General features: G+C 42.1%; 1 protein-coding gene across 1 annotated transcript in view; it reads left to right on the top strand.

Moving 5' to 3' along the window:
* LOC126473788 (uncharacterized) overlaps positions 1 to 19,080 on the top strand; it is a 151,102-nt gene that overhangs the window by 107,838 nt on the left and 24,184 nt on the right. Inside the window, exon 8 of the mRNA XM_050101062.1 lies at positions 6,019 to 6,139. Coding sequence (XP_049957019.1) covers positions 6,019 to 6,139 — 121 coding nt within the window. The remainder of the gene's footprint in view (positions 1 to 6,018; positions 6,140 to 19,080) is intronic.

Genomic DNA, 19,080 nt, shown 5'->3' with positions numbered 1-19,080 from the left:
TGCCAATTGTCCTTGAGCATACTCGGAGTGATCAATGTGGATAAAAGGTCATTAATGCTGCACAAGTTGGAGAAGGGAGAATTAAGGGGATACGCTAATATAAGAGTGGCAGAAACAGCCTCTGATGCCTCATGCTGGGCAGAATTGAGTGCGAAGTTGAGCCGTGCCATCCCATTTGCTTGGAGACTTAGCATGGTATACAATTAAGACTGCCTTAAGATTACGACCCTCTTTGCAAAGGGCACCTGACGATAATGTGGCCTGGTGGTAATATTCATAATAGCATTGTGTAAACAGAACTGTCTAAACTACCTGGAGACAAAGGCTGGAGTGTTGTCACTCACAAGAGCCTTGGGATGGCCAAACCGTGAAAAGATGTTGATTAGGTGATGAATGGTAATGGCAGCTGTAACCTCTCAGCTAGGGTGCAGCCAAACAACTAAACAAAACCAGAGAACGTGTTGACACCAACCAAGGCGTAACAGTTGCCCCTCTTAGTACAGGAAGAGGCCCTATAAAATCAATGAAGAGCTTATCCATAGGGTGCTGCTCTCACTCAGACTGCAGCAACCCCCTGGGCGAATTAGTGTTCAATGTACCCCTCTTACAAGACTTGCACTCATTAACCAAAATGCGGATATCGCTGTACAGCGAAGGCCACGTGAGGTGAGCACATACCTTCGCCAAGATTTTGTAAAGGCCTAAATGACCACCCACCATGGAGTTATGGAAATAATGAAAAATGGTGGGACATAACTCAACAGGGAGACAAATCCCAGCCTCCAGGCAACAGTTGCCTCCTAGTAGGTCTCCACAGTGGATCCTGATCCTGCTTGGCCTTAGGCTGCCAAATAATTGCAGTACTTTGGCTAACACACTGTACACAAGATCATGAGGCTCCCCACCCTCACCTTCAGGTCCTGGATCGTACTGTTCAAACATGCAACTAAGCGTGTCTGTTACCTGGTTGTCGGAGCCTTTAATATGTCACACTTTGAAACGGAAGGGTGATATGTGGACAGTGCATCTCACAATCCTACCAGTTTTCCTGGGCCTAGCCAGAACCCAACTCAGTGCCTGATTGTTGGTTTCTAAATCAAATTCTCTATGTTCAAGATAAAATTTGAACTTTTCAAGTGCGAATAGAATGGCTTGGGTCTCATACTCGTATTCCGAATACCTCAGTTCTAGACCTGTCAGTCTACCTGATGCAAAAGGTGAAGGGCGTCTTTCACCCAGATCCTCCTGGAGAAGAACTGTGGTGATGCCAGTGTCAAAGCATCAGTCTAAACAATAAATATCTTGTCGAAATCAGGCACAGCGAACACTGGAGGATTAGTGATGGTGGTCTTAAAAGCCTCAAAAGCACGCTACTTGCAAACAGAGGCAACTCTTGCCCATTGGTTGCATGACATCTCTGGGAAGACAAGTACATGGGAGACAATTTACACAAGTGGCCAAACTCCAAGTACCATTTCTAATCACGTGGGGAGACTGAACTGCCAGAGTCTAAAAACACGCAAACTGGTTCCAGTCCAAATGGGCACAAAAATAAGGAAAGAAAGATCTTTCCATAGCACAAATACTCATACAACAAAACAGTAACCCCCTCTGACATGTTTTACAGACCCCCTGGGCATCAGCTGTAAGGCCTGGGGATTCTTACAACAGGGCACTCATGCACAATGTGGTCACTCACACTGCAACACAAACATCACTTGCAAGTGACTGGACCAATCAGATTTTGACCATGGTTTATTACCCCACAGAATAGTAAGTGTCAATGGTAGACTTCCATCTGACCCAAGCAGCTCGTCAGAAAAGGTCAGTGCCTCAGCTGACTCTAGCAATTCCTGAAATTCATAAAAATTAGTCAGGTGGTGTGCAAACACCAAGCAAGACAAATCCTCTGGACCCATGTCTCCTAAAATACTGGAGATACTGTCAGATTCAGTAACTCCCTTATTGAGAGCTGGCACAGCCATGTGCATTCATTCACCATACTGGCTCTGTGTCTCGGAAGATGCCTATACCTGCCAATAATACCTCTGCTCAAGTTAATTGCACATGTGTGCCGACAACTGTCTGTCTATAATTCAAGCTGTGTGCTGTCCTATGGAATCCTGATGCCTCAAGGTTTCAGAGACCAAAATACTCAGTGTCCCTTTTGTTAATGATAAAGCAACAAAAGGATCATGGTGTGGTATGCTCAGGTCATCACCATCAGACTCAAACCTGACAAGCAGCCACATCACTTGCTGCACTTGTTGCAGATCATCATTAGATAACTCAGATATACCAGTAAGGAGGCACATACTAGGGTTGGGCAATTTGGCGAAGAGATCAGAGGGCAAATTTCCAAGACCACAGGCACTGGACCGCTGAACATCAAGGAGCTGATTACGACTTAAAACTTTGTACTCCGGTCCCACACCTTCACTATCTAAACTCAGGAATGACGCTACAACCTGCAAGTCCCTTACCCAATTAAGTAATTGTTTAATCCCTTGTTTCTTAGAATCCTTATGATTGAAATGCAGTAGACGATTCCCCCAATGTGCTAGATGTGCCTGGATCCTACAAGACTGCTTATAGGTGGGTTGGCTGCCCTTCCGGAAGGACACATTACATTGCACAACATGTAACATGGCTGAAGTAATAGAAAAAGTGGCATCTAAGGCATCTAGCTCCCCAGCAGTGTCCAAAGAATGGCACAGCAGACTGTCCACCGACACGCACTACCTGGCCACCAGTTCAGGAATACTAACCTTCTATAGGCAGGTCGCAAACCTGTAATTCATAATGTAGCTGCTCCCTCTTAAGATGCAAAATCCCAGGACACCCTGTGGAATCCCTGATAGGTAGTGACCTCCTGAAAACAACCAGAAATATTAATATAATAACTCAAGGAATGACATTTGTGTTAGTTGTACAATAACTCAAAGAAACGACAGATGACATCAGAGGATAGAAAACTCTAACCCCTCCGTACCAAACTGAACACAACCATGCTCTGTGGCTACCAATTGATACCCAGGACAAGCATTGGGGTGAGTTTAGGAAAACATGTAGAAGGGCAGCCCAACTTGGTGCATCATTTATCATTCCCAAACAAATAGTTTTATTTAATAACAGTCCTACCATAAGCCAACTAACAGTTACGAAGATTCTTACCAAATACACACAAATAGTTAAGGTTTTTAAATTAAAGTCACAATGCATAAGGACACTTTCATTATACATAAAATTACAAATGGTACTCGAAGAACATGTCAGCTGTGCAATAGAATTGTGGCCAATTACAAACAGTAAATTGATTAAATAAACCTGTGTCAGCACTCCCTCCTTGCGACTAGCATCACAACTGTGGGCTAATCCTACAACAGGACTTGAATATGAGTTTAACAAACATTAAATAAAAGACATTAAAATGCATACATCTCCAGTGACTATTCTGCTCTCATATAGACAAGATTCGGCCAAGCTGGCCATATGCTACACGTGTAAAAACTGAAGCAAACAGTAGTACTTCTTTGGCCACAAGCCTGCTACAAAGAAATCAAGTTAAGTACTTAAATAAACTACTGAGCCACTAAAACACTAGTAAAATGATAATACCAAACTCCTCCTTTTTTTAAGAAACCAAGAAACTCAGTGTTCAGTTTGCCCAAAGGCTTTGTTCACATGCCCACAAGGACGTTACAATAACAGAAACACTGAGTAAATTAAATTACTTTCTAATCTGGCAATGCCCCTGCTGCACATGGTACCAAAAGAATGAAAATAAACTACTGAACTTGAGGCTGGAACAGGAGACCCCCAGAAGTACATGTGACTCGCCAACACCTAGGCCTCATGCGATAATGGGAAAGCTGCTTAATTAGAAACACGTCACTGCCCCAGACCATCAGAATACAAATGCATCACCCACTGCCAATACAAAGCTGTTAACATATACCAAACAACAAAGCGCAAACAAGTTTGACAGAAATTAACATACCCAGAAATATTTAAACGGCCAATTAAAGATTATTTTCAAGGAAGCCAACTATTAAAACTTCCGTATAGGAGTGCACCACTCATAAAAATCTAAAAAGTTTACCTTCCTAGCAATAATAAGAAACATGTACAAAGTCATTAAAAATAATTACATAATAATTCAAACAAGATTAAATGAATTAAGGTATACCTCTACTAGGGCCTCTAGACACTGTCATCTGGATATGCACCAAATGCCAGATGGTCAGTTAAAATGTCTGCTTACAACCCAGAGGGCTCCTCAGCATGGAGAAAGGGAGTGTGCAAATACAAATCGCACACACACACACACACACACACGACCCACATGTGTGTACCTTTAGGCTGAGTGCACACAACTTTAGTTACAGGCCAAATCCAATAACTCACCCCAGGGAGGGTCATAAAGTCTACAGCAAACGGAAATTACAATCAGTAGAATCAAATTCTCAATGATAATAAACAATGATTTCAAGTAGCAGATTAAAATTGGAAACCTCCCAATTGACACACACAGCCCCAAAAGGGATCACTGGAAGGCATAAAGGAACCAGATTCTTGGCCAACTCACACTGGGGCAGAATTCACAATCTTTTAAGTACAGTACTTACTGAACAGTCTTCACACATAATTTCAAAAAAATGACAAGGAAGCCAATAACTTCAGAACTGAAGGTAGGCATCAGATAATACTGCCCTCCTGCTCATAGCTGCAAACAAGTTGTCCAATACATCTCAGCATATTTAGCACACTACAGTTGAATGATGCATGTGGTAACCAGATTGCACACAATGAGAGCTGCTCCTTGTCTGCTGAACTTGGTGGTAGCAATGGTCAACGCTGCAGGAAAACTTGGGCCCCTATAGCCCAATGGTCAGCAGTTTCAAATCACTGCAATTGCCAGGCCGCCGAATACCCAGGGACATCCACCCAGCTCCGTGTCCCACACACTGCTCCCACACACAACCCTAGATGGAACACATCCAAGCAAAGATGATGAAGGGCCAGAGTCACTGGAACGCACGCACAAGTGGTGTCAGTAGGATCGTATGCATGCCCTCAAAGAAGTCACCACAGCCCAGTTCTTTATGTACTATAGAAACAGGGCTTCCAAATGAGGTAAGGCATTACTAAAACAAACTATTGTTAGTGGAATGAGATTTTTAACTATGCATGGTTTTTGTGAGTCTTTGCTATGAATATTTCTTCAAAGAAAAATGTTTTACAGAAAATACATACACTGTTTTCATCAACAGCCTGCAAATTGTACTGTGAACAATAAGGTTTAAAACATTACAGCTTAACAAACAATTTTGAGTTATTTATATATGTAGTACATAAAAGAAATCAGAGAAAGGAAAAAGTAGTACCAGAGTTTATGTTGGGAGTGGTATCAGAGCAGGTGGAGCAATTTCACCTTGCTACATATCAAGCCTGTTGTGAAATAAAGAAATAATTGAAGCAATAATATTTAACGTGTTTTATTTGACATTTGGTATAATCAAGTCTGTTTGAAGATAAATATTAGGCTGTTCCTGCTAGCGTGTCCACCAGCAGGCAACCATGCACAAAAGCTGGCAGTAAGGAAGTAAGGCATTAGCATACGTGTTGATCCCACTTGAATATTAATCCATAGACTCCCTCTGGAATTTGTAAAAAACTGTCATATGGCAATCTTCAGATAAGCATATACTTATAGGGAGTCCTGTTATTATTATCAGAAACAAAATAACAAACACACAAACACTAGTCAAAGTAATGAAGTGAAGTGAAAGAGTGAGGAAGCTAACACTAAAAGTGATCTCAAACTATTTGTGGATGAGTTTTTTCATGACCAATTTATGTTTAAAGAGTTTTAATCTGTTCCTGTCAGTGCCATTTCATAATCTGCATATTTAGCCCAGAACAGATAATTCATCATTATTGAAATTTGTAACGCTAAGTGCATTTAAGTTTACAGCATTTGTTTTATTTAATAATCTGCAGCTTTCTGTTCAATAGGTCTATCTCCCAAGAAATGTCAGAAATCTTGTCAGTACTGGATGCTGTAGCCAACAAAGACATCCACACCTCATTGGCGCCACACACAGTGCAGAAAACTGCTAGTGATGAAATACAAAAGGTACGTAAAACAGTAGTTTTATTAGTTTTCAATTACAATATAATACTTAATGTATAGTGTGTTGTGCAGAATTGAGTTATGAGACCCACATACCATAACTTGTTTTGCACATTAAATGATATAGGAAGAAAAGACCAAATGTTTAGAGTTTAATTCTCCGTTGACATCACACACAGCTGAGTAATTACAGGAGAAGACACTGGCTGTGACATTGTTGAAGTGATTTTTGTGGCATTCATTGACAATGATTTAGGGAAAGCATAGAAAACATAATCAGTTCAGACAGATTGGTATTTGTAGCCTACTCATCCTAAATAAGAAACAATTGGTAAGTGGAGAAGAAATATTGTTCAACATGTAAAAATATGTCACCCATAACTGTATTATAAAGGTTGTCTTTCTTGAGCTTTTTCCCATTGTCAGATTTGATCAAATTCTAGAACATGCAACTAACTTCTAAAACTCTGTGTGTCATCATGGAGCTCATCATTTAAACATCTTTGGGCTGAATGGCATATGCAACAGGGTGGCCAGTTTATGATACGCAGTGGGCAATTCCCAGTCAACTGCAGCACTCACTCACCTCACATGAAATAAAAAAAGAAGCAACTACCAGGATTAATTTCTTTTTAAAGAAAATTAAGTATATTAAATAATAATCTATCAGAGGTATAATTAAATTAGACACCACCAGTGATTGTGCCAGCAACAGGAGTATGAATATTGTCGTCAACAAGTTTTTGACACTACAGTATGTATCAGAGAAATGGTTTTATCAACTGCCATTGTCTATGAAAATAGCATGCTATGACTGTCTTTCTTGGAAAATGCCTGCTTTGGAAATAAAATAATTACATGCGGATACTATTTTGTCTATCCATTTCTCTATGCAAGCTGTTGTGGTGGTAATGTAAAAATGAGGCAGTAAATCAAACACGATGAACAGGAAATGTCAAGTTCTTCTTCTAAAGCATTAAATAAAACAAAATGAAGACATAAAATTGTTGCATCTATGATATTACATGTATTAGTCATAATACCTTAAAATGTGACAGAATTGTGGACTAAGAAGCACAAACAACCTGTATCGAATTCTCCTCATCATCAAACCACAGATTTATCTGTTAGCTGAATGTTAACTTCACCCTCCATTTCTATTTTTTCTCTCACAGGAATTGAAAATTATTTAACAGAATAAAATAATTCATTTAATATTATAAATGACTACTGCTAATCTGTGCAGTCCTCCTCTACATGCACCTGTTGCGAAGTAGGATAAATCGTTATGATCTGCTACACATTATTTCTCAGTACATTGCAACCATTTATGGACTGTTTCTTTACACCATGATGACACACTTTCTCATCTCCATATGGTTGAAAAGTTCTCCATATGAATTGCTGTATAAGAAGTCATGGAAAACTTTACTCCCATCAAACAGTTCAGTTCTCCTGACCAGTTCAACAAGAGGTATATTATAAATCATAATCTTTGCTCTGGTCATTATTTTTACAGATGAGGGTGCTCTCAGTTCCAATGTGGCCTCTTCTTTTAAGTTGTTTGGCCAGTGTAATATTATAATGCACCTAACAATCACCTTTCACTCAGCATAGAATTCTGAGGTGGGGTGCTTGGTCAGAAATGCAAAAAATTGTACTGTTGATGTTGTCTGAGGAAGCACTCACCATCGTCCTTGCTACGTACTGCTCCAGCCATTTTAATGGTCATAATCCTACCAAAACATTGCACATTGCTTGACTTTCTGCATATGACATAAGGAGCCTGGAGCCCCCACTTGTACACCCATTGTTGTAGTGAAGTGTCATACTTCTGGCCAGAACCAAAACTGGAACTGTTTAACATGATAACCCTACAGGAGAAGAAAAGAGATTATATAAAGAAATGGTTGGCCACCAAATATAAGCTTTTGTCAAATATGTCATCAACTCTGATAGAATATCAGACCTTTATTGGACACCAGGACTCAAATGTTCAAAAGATAATGAAAGAACTTAGACTGATAATACTTGAAATTGTTTTAGAATATGTAGGAAGTATGTCGTCAGAAAATTTATGGCCAGTATTTCTGGGACACCCATGTTCACAGCATTCTGTCTGATATAATGTAAATTTTCAAATGTAAGCAAGTGCCTAATTAATGTGGCTAATTAACTGTCCTGTGTTTATAAAAGCCCCAGTATTGTTTGATCAATGACTCCATCCAGATTTTTACATCTAAATGGCTTAGCCATGGTCTAGATTAGGCCTGGTCATTGACATCCTGTGTTTTCATGTTTAATCTTTGAGTAAAACAGTCACAAAATACATGATCATGTCAATTTAAATTTCATCCAAAAACAGCATTCATCATAAGGTAGCATCATTTGTAAGAAATATCATGTTTCAAACATAGTTGCCTAATGTTCTTCACTTCGTTAGAATATTAAAAGAGATTTAAGTTTACGTTTGTTGTCATTTCTCATTAAAAACAACAATCTTAGCAAATAAATTTGTCACAAAATGCATCAGTGAGTGTCTCTAAAGTGCTACACTCTGTAGGAAATTACATTAGCGGCCATAGAATTATATATGTTAACAACTTTTCGTCGTGTGAAGCTACTTCGTTCTGATTTTTCAGCCTCTTCCTTTCCTGTCCCAGTCACTTCGCCCCACCATTAGTCACAGTGAGCTGCCTGGTTGCTCTTTGTTGACATGTAGGTGTGAGCCAGTGCAAAATGGTTCAAATGGCTCTAAGCACTATGGGACTTAACATGGAGGTCATCAGTCCCTTAGACTTACAACTACTTAAACCTAACTAACCTAAGGACATCACTCACATACATGCCTGAGGCAGGATTCGGACCTGTGACTGCAGCAGCCGTGTGGTTCCAGACTGAAGCGCCTTGAACCGCTCGGCCACCGCAGCCGGCTGAGCCAGTGCACTTGAGCATTTTGGCGAACAGTCCTTGTGTAGAGGATTGTTTCAGAATGAATCTCTCACTCTCCAGTGGAGTGTGTGCTGTTTTTGAAACCTTATAGCTGATTAATGCTTTGGTTAAGCCACATCTCTGTAATATCCTTTCTTGCTGGAGTGCTATTCTAATGAGGTATGCAAGAGACCTTTGATGAAGTTTGGAAAGCTAAAGAGAAGTACTAAGTTGTGAGTCATACCTTGATAGCTCAGTCAGGAAGAACATTACCTGCAAAAAGCCAGGCTCCATATTTGAGACCTGCAGAACACAGAAGGTTTCAGTTCTACAAACCAGATTTCAAACTTTAAAACATTCTCAGGAGCTGTGTGAACTTTGGCCATAATTTATTTGTTATGAAATGCAGCATATTTGAGACCTGCAGAACACAGAAGGTTTCAGTTCTACAAACCAGATTTCAAACTTTAAAACATTCTCAGGAGCTGTGTGAACTTTGGCCATAATTTATTTGTTATGAAATGCAGATTGAAGATGAAAATACTGTAGAAAACCAGGAAATTGAGGTGATGGGACATGGATAAGATGAAACAACCAGAGGTTGTTGAGAGTTGCAAAGAAAACATTATTCAATGACTAACTGAAACAGAAGAAATGATTACAATGAAGAGGAGTGGATAACTTTCAGTGGTGAAATAGCGAAGACAACAGAGGAATGAATAGTCAAAACCAAACAGAAATCATTGAAACTACATGAGGTATTAAATTTAATTGATGAAAGGAGAAACATGGAAATCCAACAAATGAAGCAGGCAATAGGGAATACAATCCTCTAAAAAATTAGATTGATAGAAGGTGCATAAGAGCAGAGCTAGAATGGCTAGAGGAGCATGCAAAGTTCTAGAAGGATGGGAAAGATTGATGCTGTGTGTACACAAATTAAAGTAACCTTTGGAGAAAAGAGAAGCAATTTATGAAAATCAAGACCTCAGGTGGGATGCTGATACCGAGCAAGGGAGGAGCAAAGGTGAAGCTGGAAGGAATATAGATGGACTGTATAAAGGAAAGGAAGTTGAAGACAATATTGTGGAAATGGAAGTATAAATGTGTGAAGATGACATGAAGGAGGCAATACCATGAGAATAAATTGACAGAGCACTGAAAGATGTAAGATGAAAGAAGGTACCTGGAATAGACAAAATTTGTCCAGGATTATGAAGATCCTTGTGAGAACCAATTATGACAATACTTTTTGATCTGGTGTGAAGGATACACGAGACAGGCAGAATACCCTTGGAGTTCAAAAATAATGTAGCAATCCTAATGCCCAAGAACCTAGGTGCTTACAGGAGCATTACTCAACAATCAGTATAATAAAAAATACCAACACAAATTATGTACAGGAGAATGGAAGACTGTTAAGTTGATAGGAACATGTGAGGCTATCCTGATCCTACAATTTATCTTGGAAGACAGACTGAAGAAAGGCAAACCTACTTATATAGCCTTTGTAGATTAAGAGAAAGTTTTTGATGATGTTGACTATAATACACTCTTTAGAATTCTGAAGTTACCAGCAGTAAAATACAGGGAGCAAGAGATTATCTACAATTTGTACAGAAAGCAGGTTGTAGGTAGAAAAACTGGAAGTAAAAATCAGTTCCGTTCAATTTATTTGCTACGAATTTTAGACCTGTTATCTGGAAACTCTAAACAGGTCATACATATTTGTTAATCATGGTGACATACAGTGTTTTATATTAACATTGTAGGAAAGGACACATTGCTACTTACCTTAAAGAAGGCAGGTCAAGTTGACAGGCACAATTAAAAGGCATTTATGTAAAGCCTTCGGCCACAGCCGTCATCAGTAAAAGAGAGACATGCATCATTCACATACAAAAGCAAGCACACCTCACAGGCACACTATTGCCAGCTCCAGCATCTCAGGCCAAGATGTTACTGGCAGCCTTCGAAGAATTCAAGGTTTGCCGACTAACTACAAATATACATACTTCTAAACCAAATGTTGCTACACTATTCTACATCACCAACTCTGGTATGTGCATGCCTCAGCAGTCCTCAAATCTGCGTATATCCATGTGGGTAGCCACAGCACTCTTTCTTTTCTTTTTATTTTCTTTTTCTTTTTTTCTTATTCATATGTATGTGTATTTAAAGTTTCTCTTAATTAAATTTATATGTGCCTATCATATTCCATAATTGAGGAAATCCTTCTTGTAACCTGTTGATATTATTTTGATATTAAGAGTGTCGACTTGTTCTTATAGACAGAAAGTTAAGTAGTTGCTGTATAGATATCCTATGTGCTACCATACTGAGTTTAGTTCACAAATTTTGGTCACTGATAGTTGCTTGCAGATTGCCATCTAATTTTCTGCAGTCTCTTTTTACCTGAAAAAGGGGGCATCTGAGAATTATATGTTCAGTGGTACCTTTCCCTCCACATTCACAGATTGGTGTGTTACTACAACCCATTCAATGCAAATGTTTGGGATATGGACTCTGACCTGTTAATAGGTGCACCATACCTCAAGTAGGGGCAATGTGACGCAGTTTCAGCCTGTTCCTAATGCTTGAGAATATGCCGTAAACATGCCCTGCATGCTCTTAGTGTTCCAGTCAAAATGCCATTCATCTAACTTTCAAGCTCATAAACTCTTTTATCAGTAATATGCATTACTGTGATCTTGTGCACACAATTATATTAATCACACCCCAACCAATACAGTACTACCCTGTAACATACCATGACATCCATCAGACATATCATGAGGAGCAACCATAAACCCTCTACAGATATAGTGTGAAAGGCACCAATGAGCCTCAAAAGTATGCTCTACTGAATTTATTGCAGTATTGTTTTGTAGCTACCTAGTCTAAGGCAATACACCAAGATGCTTGCAGTAAGCCGACAATGGTGTTGAGCTTCGTGATATGACCGCACCACATGCAACAATAATTTATATTCATCAGTACCAGCATGGGCACTCTTAAGCATTATTTTGGCTGCTTTCTGAATAACAGATTATACATGTTCTAGAAAGTTTCTTTTCTCATCTAGAAGAATGCCTAAGTATCTACAAACAGTGTTGGATTTTACATTTATTCTGTCAAACTTCAGGGAATGATTTCTGACCAGAGAAAGATTTTCCTGCAGAAATATGTATGTGGTTTTATGAACAGCTATTGTCAGTTTGTTGCTCTTGCATCAGTGCTGCATTTGAGCAAGCACATACTTTGCCTATTCCTCAAGTCTTGCCTTGGAGTCTGCAGACACAACTACTAGGATGTCATCTGTATATGCAACAACTCCTTCAGCAGCAAATCTGCCCCATCTAACAGATGTAGTAGGCATTCGATACTAAGATTCCAGAACAGTGGACCTTTGTGGAACCTTGCGGAAAGCCCTTGGTAACCATCTTGCTCTGCCCCACAAGCTACTGGATGCTACATCCACTGAGTACTCTACAAAGCTCTTCTGCAGACATTTGGGGACCCTGAGATCTCGAAGGTGTGCAAACATTGAAGGCCACCAAAGACTGTCGAATGCACCTTTGATGTCAATCATAAGCGGGACTGCATACTTTGTTGTCAAATGTTCTATATTCTGAAGAGCTCTGCTAACTGCATCATCTATAGTCTTCCCTTTTCTGAATCCATATTGAATCAAAGTATGTGTGAGGGAGATGATAATTGAGAAGGGAGTGAGACCAGTTTGTAGTTGATTCCCCTTGTTATTCAATATGTACATAGGCCAAACTGTGAAGGAGAAATCTGGAAAGGGAATCAAAGTTTAAGGACAAGTAATAAAAACTAGATTAATTAATAGATATTGCAGCTTCAGCTTGGATAGGTCATGGAATTCGGCACTTTCTGTAATAAACTTACAAGATGTCACAATAGTACAGTACAGAGTGATAGATCAATATCCCAGTGTGGATCGACTGTGCAGCCACAGACATAATACATGCACTCGCACTTATTTGCTGCCAATCAACATCTCTTGCACCTGTGTATCTGTGAATGCATGCACAGTGGCGCAGTCCACGAGTTTCAGAGGATGGAGTGAGTGCTGGAGTGTTACATCTTTTGGTTTACTCTGAAGATGGCTAAACAATGTACAGCAGAAACATTAGAAGTGGTTGCACTTCTGAAGTTTAATGGTGTAGTCATTGCACTGTGAAAACATGAAGATGAAAATAACAAACCTCAACCAAAAAATACAAAGATAGTTGAGAATGCTCAGGATATAAATCAAGTTGACTTGGGTGAAATGCATATCATGTTCTTAGGAGGAGCAAGGTATAATTTATTGTTTAAGGATGATTTTTTTCCATTTGTGAACCATTTATTTTGTGAAGACAAAAGCCCAGACTGTTCAGAAATTAGAAAATTTCATGAAAACAGCTAGAAATTACTTTGGGAGGAAGGTCAAATGTTTAAGGCCAGACAGTCGGACCAAAATCAAGAATGCTCACACTAGAAGAATTTTAGATGAACTTGAACTTTTCCATGTCAGGTCAAACACATGTAGATCTCGCAAGGTGGAAGAATTGGAAGAGAAACGCATACAGAAGTCAGAATGATCAGCAGTGCATGCATGAAACCTGAATGATAACTCGTGGTCTGAAGTGATAAATTATGCAGTGTTTATGCTAAATTAAACTGGAATGAATAGAATAAAAATTCTGCTGAACTGTGGGGTATGGATGAGGAGTGGATATTATTAATTTGAAATGTTTAGGATGTGACTGCTTTGTTCTGATTGATGATCACAAATAAAAACAGACCTACAAAAAAATGAAAGAAAGCAATCTTCATTGGATATGATTTGGATTATTTCTTTTACAAAATATATGTCCCTGAGGAAAGACACATTGTTTCTCTGATGAAGTAACTTTTTATGAAAGAATTGGAGATTAAAGTTAATCTACTGAAATTAAGACTTTCAAAAGAGAAACAAGAAGGAAATCAAGTACATAGAAGAAAACCAAATGTCTCGTAAATCACTCTGTGATGTTTCTGAAAATTGCAGTGTATCATCTGCTAAATAACTCAAAATAGTCTGCCATGGCAAATATGTGTTCGACACAACTTAGGACACCTGCCAGATTCTTTGACTATGAACTGGATCTTGTGCAGCACAGTAATAATGCAGACTTTTACATGATTGGAAAAGAAGACATTTCTATTTCAGATTCCATAAAAGACAAAAATTAGTTTAAAGCCGTGTCTATGAATACAAATACCTAAAAAGTTAGGAGTCTTGTAAATCTTCCAAAGAATGTGAATCCTTTAACCTGCCATTGTGTGTTGTGTCAAAAAGCATGACAGTTTTTATGAAGTGTAAGTAGCTGCAAGAGGTTGTGACCTGAAGGAGGGACAGGACTTTTCAGCAACTTTTAGTCCTTTGATATGTTAAGAATCAACTAGACTACTACTTAGTCATTGAGCACCTATTAAAAAGAAAATAATGACTTTTGATGTTAAGACAGCATTTTTATACAGTAACTTGCAATAAGAGATTTAAATTAATCAACCTGCCAGATTCAACAGCAGTTCAAATAAAACTTATAAATTGAAGAAGAATTTATATGGCCTAAAACAGATTCCAAAAAATTGAAATGAGAAACTTTCGAAGTTTATTAAGAGACTGGAATTTGTAAATACTGATGACAATCCTTGTGTCTTTTACAATGAAGACAGAAGCATCATTATACCATTGTTTGTTGATGATGAAGTAGTTATGTAGTAATGCAGACAACCTTGCTCAAATTCAGAACCAGTTGATCCAACTGTTTGAAACAACATTTGACAGGATATTTTGTGATTAAATGTCACAGCTTGAAACAGAAATTAAAATAAGTTCACAGATAATTTTTGCAAATCAAATTACATACATGAAATCCAAAGACATTTTAAATTCAATGGTTCAAATCCAGTGGCTACACCTATTGAACATGGAGTGGTGATAGTTAAAGAAAAACTTCGGAATGATGAGCCACTGAAGAGATCTGAACCCTGCTGAGAAGCTGTAAGAAGTCTGTAGTAACACTGTTCACGTTTACGTCGCACTTCACTTAGCGTAGACCGGGACTGTGTCCTAGGCATGCCCGATGTTAACTGACTGGGCACGGCCCATGCTGCCGGAGTTGTTGTTGTTGTTATGCCGGCAGAGGTCGCGTCTGAATTGTCGCGTGCCCTCTGGTGGACGGGACTCTACTTGCGGCAACTACCGTCCATGATGCGCCGTGCCAATGTGCGCCTCCTGCGATCTTTCTGGTGGCTACTGCACTCCTCCTCCTTCGGGGGATGAAGCCACTGTGATCCACTGCATCGGAAGGTGGAGCGTCGGGCAGGAGCGATGACCTCCACATCCATTGGATGGCCGGAGTCGAGGGGATCTGCCAACCCTTGAGCCGGAACCTTCGAATACAGCTGGAAGTGACCCACACGAAGAGGCCCCCGTCGTCCCACAACCGGAGCCTGGGACAGAACGGGCGACAAGCTGTCGAACTCCGGATCCTGTTCCACCTCGGGAGGGGCAAGACCCAGTGGCGGGGACGAAGGGGAAGGGACGACCACAGGTGAACCAGCCTCCTGAGAAACCAGGCCTGCTAGGGGGGCCGGCTCTCGCTGGGGCATCTCGAACAATGGCGATGCCGGTGCTGGAGCTACTGGAGGCTGCCAAGGCTGAGAACCATCGCAGTGCGGCAGAGTCACAGTGCGGAGAGGAGGTAACGTCCCGTGTGAAACCAACACAGGTGCCGGCAATGGGGAAGCCGGTGTCCGAGAGGTCGGAGGGTGGGTGCCCGAACGTGGACGTAGCTGATTTTGGTGACGACGTACCACCCGATCCCCTGCCTGCAAGGTATAGAGCCGGCGGCCATTTCGGCGCAGGACCACCGCCGGTATCCAACGTGGATTGCGACCAAACCCACGGGCCCAGACCAACATACCCAGTGGAAAGCCAGGTACTCCGTTTTGTGAAGACTGGCGAGGACCAGGCCGGAGGAGGTGCAGCAGAGTCCTAGGTTGACGCCCATGGAGGAGCTCTGCGGGGCTGCGTTCTCCCATTGGTGTGGTCCGGTATGCCGTCAAGAAAAACATCAATGCTTCCTCCACAGGAAATTCGTGCACATACTTTTCCATCTGCGTCTTAAATGTGCGCACCATGCGCTTGGCTTCCCCATTCGATTGTGGATGGAAGGAGGGAGAGCCGAATACCGAAGCGCCTACAAAAATCCTGGAAGGTCTGCGAAATAAACTGCTGTCCATTGTCCGAGACCAGGGTGATTGGCAGACTTTCCACAGAAAAGATTTTTGCTAGTGCCTGGATTGCCACTTCTGAATTGGTTGAGGACCAGCGAACCACATATCGGAATCGGGAATAAGCATCAATGACAATGAGCCAAAAGCCATTGAGAAACGGGCCCGCAAAATCGATGTGAACACGTTCCCATGCTTGGGTTGCCGGCGGCCATGAAGAGAACGCTGCCCTGGGAGATGCTTGTTGGCTCGCACACTGAGAATAGGCGGCCACCAAGTGCTCAATTTCTCTGTCAATACCGGGCCAGTACACATGTCTGCGAGCCAAGGTTTTAGTACGGGAAACACCCCAGTGCCCCGCATGTAATAACGTGAGGACCTCCCTTCGTAAACTTGCAGGAACAACCACACGAGGAGCTGTATCATCGGTAGCCAGAAGGAGAACTCCTTCCAAGACCGAGAGGCGGTTTCGTAGAAGAAAATAATTACGAAGAGGGTCCGAGGCCCGGCCCGGAGGGCGGGATGACCACCCCTGCTGAATGAGGCGAACTACTTGCCGGGGAACCGGGTCAGCCGCTGTTTCCCTGGCGACTCGAGAACTAGTGATTGGGAAGCCATCAACCGCTTGGCGGGACACCACATCCAAATGAAAACACATAATCTCCTCTCGATCGAACGTAGGATCCGGGCCCACCGGAAGACGGGAAAGAGCGTCGGCGTTGGCATGCTGTCCTGTAGGGCGAAAATGAATGTCATAATGGTACTTAGAGAGGAACAAGGCCCAGCGCTGTAGTCTGTGGGCCGCCCTATCCGGAATCTGAGAGGCGGGGCCAAATAACGATATTAACGGCTTATGGTCAGTGATTAACTGAAACTTCGTGCCATACAAGAAACGGTGAAACTTGGTAACAGCGTAGACAATGGCCAAAGCCTCTTTTTCCACCTGGGAGTAATGGGCCTGCGCGGGACTAAGCGTTTTAGACGCAAACGCCAGTGGTTGCTCGGAACCATCTGCGTTGCGATGGGCCAGGACCGCCCCCACCCCATACTGCGAAGCATCTGTAGCCAGGACCAACGGCTTATGGGGATCAAAAGTAGCCAAACAAGGGTCTGACGTGAGGAGGCCCTTCAACGAGGTGAACGCTCACTCGCATGCAGGCGACCAATCAAAAGGAACACCCTTGTGCAGAAGGCAGTACAGGGGGTGGGCTATAGTGGAAGCCCTGGGAATGAACCGGTGGTAATAGGCTATCTTGCCTAAAAAAGCTTGTAACTCTTTCAGCGAAGCGGGCCGAGGAAAGTTGACGATACCTTGGACCAAACTTCCTAGTGGCTGGACGCCGTGCCGAGATACAGTGTAGCCCACATACTCCATGGACGGTTGGAAGAAGGTTGACTTATGCAGGTTGCAACGCAAGCCCACATCCCTGAATTTGAGAAAGAGGGTGCGAAGGTTGTGCAAGTGTTCCTTCGTGCTGCGGCCTTTGACAATTATGTCATCCAGGTAATTAATACAATGAGGGATTGTCGACGTGACATGCTCAAGATAACGCTGGAATATCGCCAGGGCACTGGATATTCCAAAGGCCAACCACTGGTATTGGTAAAGGCCAAACGGGGTGTTGATGACCGCCAGCCGTTTGGAGTCCTCATCAAGTGGTTTCTGATGATAACCCTCCGACAGATCGATTTTCGAAAAATATTGGCCTCCCGCCACGGCGGAGAACAATTCATCAGCACGAGGCACAGGGTAGGTGTCCACCACCAATTGGGAATTAATGGTGGCCTTGAAATCGCCACAAAGACCTAATTTTCCCGAGGGCTTCCTTACAAAAACGAGGGGCGAAGCCCACTCACTGGAAGAAATGGGAAGAACGACCCCTAGGGCTGTCAGCCGGTCTAGCTCTTCCTTTACCTGAGGACGGAGAGCCAAGGGGATCTGCCTCGCGCGTAGAAAACGCGGGCGAGCCGACGCCTTCAACGTTAAGTGAGCTTCAAAATCTGAAACACGCCCCAGGCCCTCCTCAAAAATATCTGGAATGTCTGAGATCAAAGATTCCAATGATTGATAGGGAACGTCTTCGGAGACCAACTGTATGGTGTCAGAGATTAGAAAAACCGAAAGCTTGAAAGGCATCCAGGCCAAAAAGTAATAGGCCGAGTGACTGATTTGTAAGTCACGTCGGTAGTGAATTGACCCAGTAGGGGAATGAACTGTTTACCACAACCACGTAGACGCCTGTAAACTGGCGCCAACGGGGGTGATCCAAGGTCGGAATAAGTTTGTGCATTCAACAACGAAACTGCCGTGCCCGTATCTACTTGCAGTTGTAACCGGCGCAACCGAACCGACACCTCAATAAAGAGTTTGCGTGCCGATGCGTCGGGAGCCTGGCCCGATGAAACTTCCTGAATGTCAACGTCCATGTCCTCTGTACCTGCTTCCTTCGATTCTTTTGAGGCTGAGCGGCAAACTTTAGCAATGTGACCTTTTTAATTACATTTGCGACAAACGGCCCAACGCTGGGGGCACTCTGACCGATCATGATGTACATAGCACGACGCACAGGACGGCAACAGGGGCTGGCGGCCGGAATTCTGATTACGCGCCGTGAGGGAGCGGCCGTAACGGCCGGATTATACCGCTCGCATGTCGTCCACCCCGGACACAGTGGACGCGGCCGCGCCACCCTGAACCACCGCGACGTCGCACCACGCTT

This window comes from Schistocerca serialis, chromosome 4 (assembly GCF_023864345.2).
Source record: "Schistocerca serialis cubense isolate TAMUIC-IGC-003099 chromosome 4, iqSchSeri2.2, whole genome shotgun sequence".
Lineage (NCBI taxonomy): Eukaryota > Metazoa > Arthropoda > Insecta > Orthoptera > Acrididae > Schistocerca > Schistocerca serialis.
This window is presented reverse-complemented; position numbering and strand designations above follow the sequence as displayed.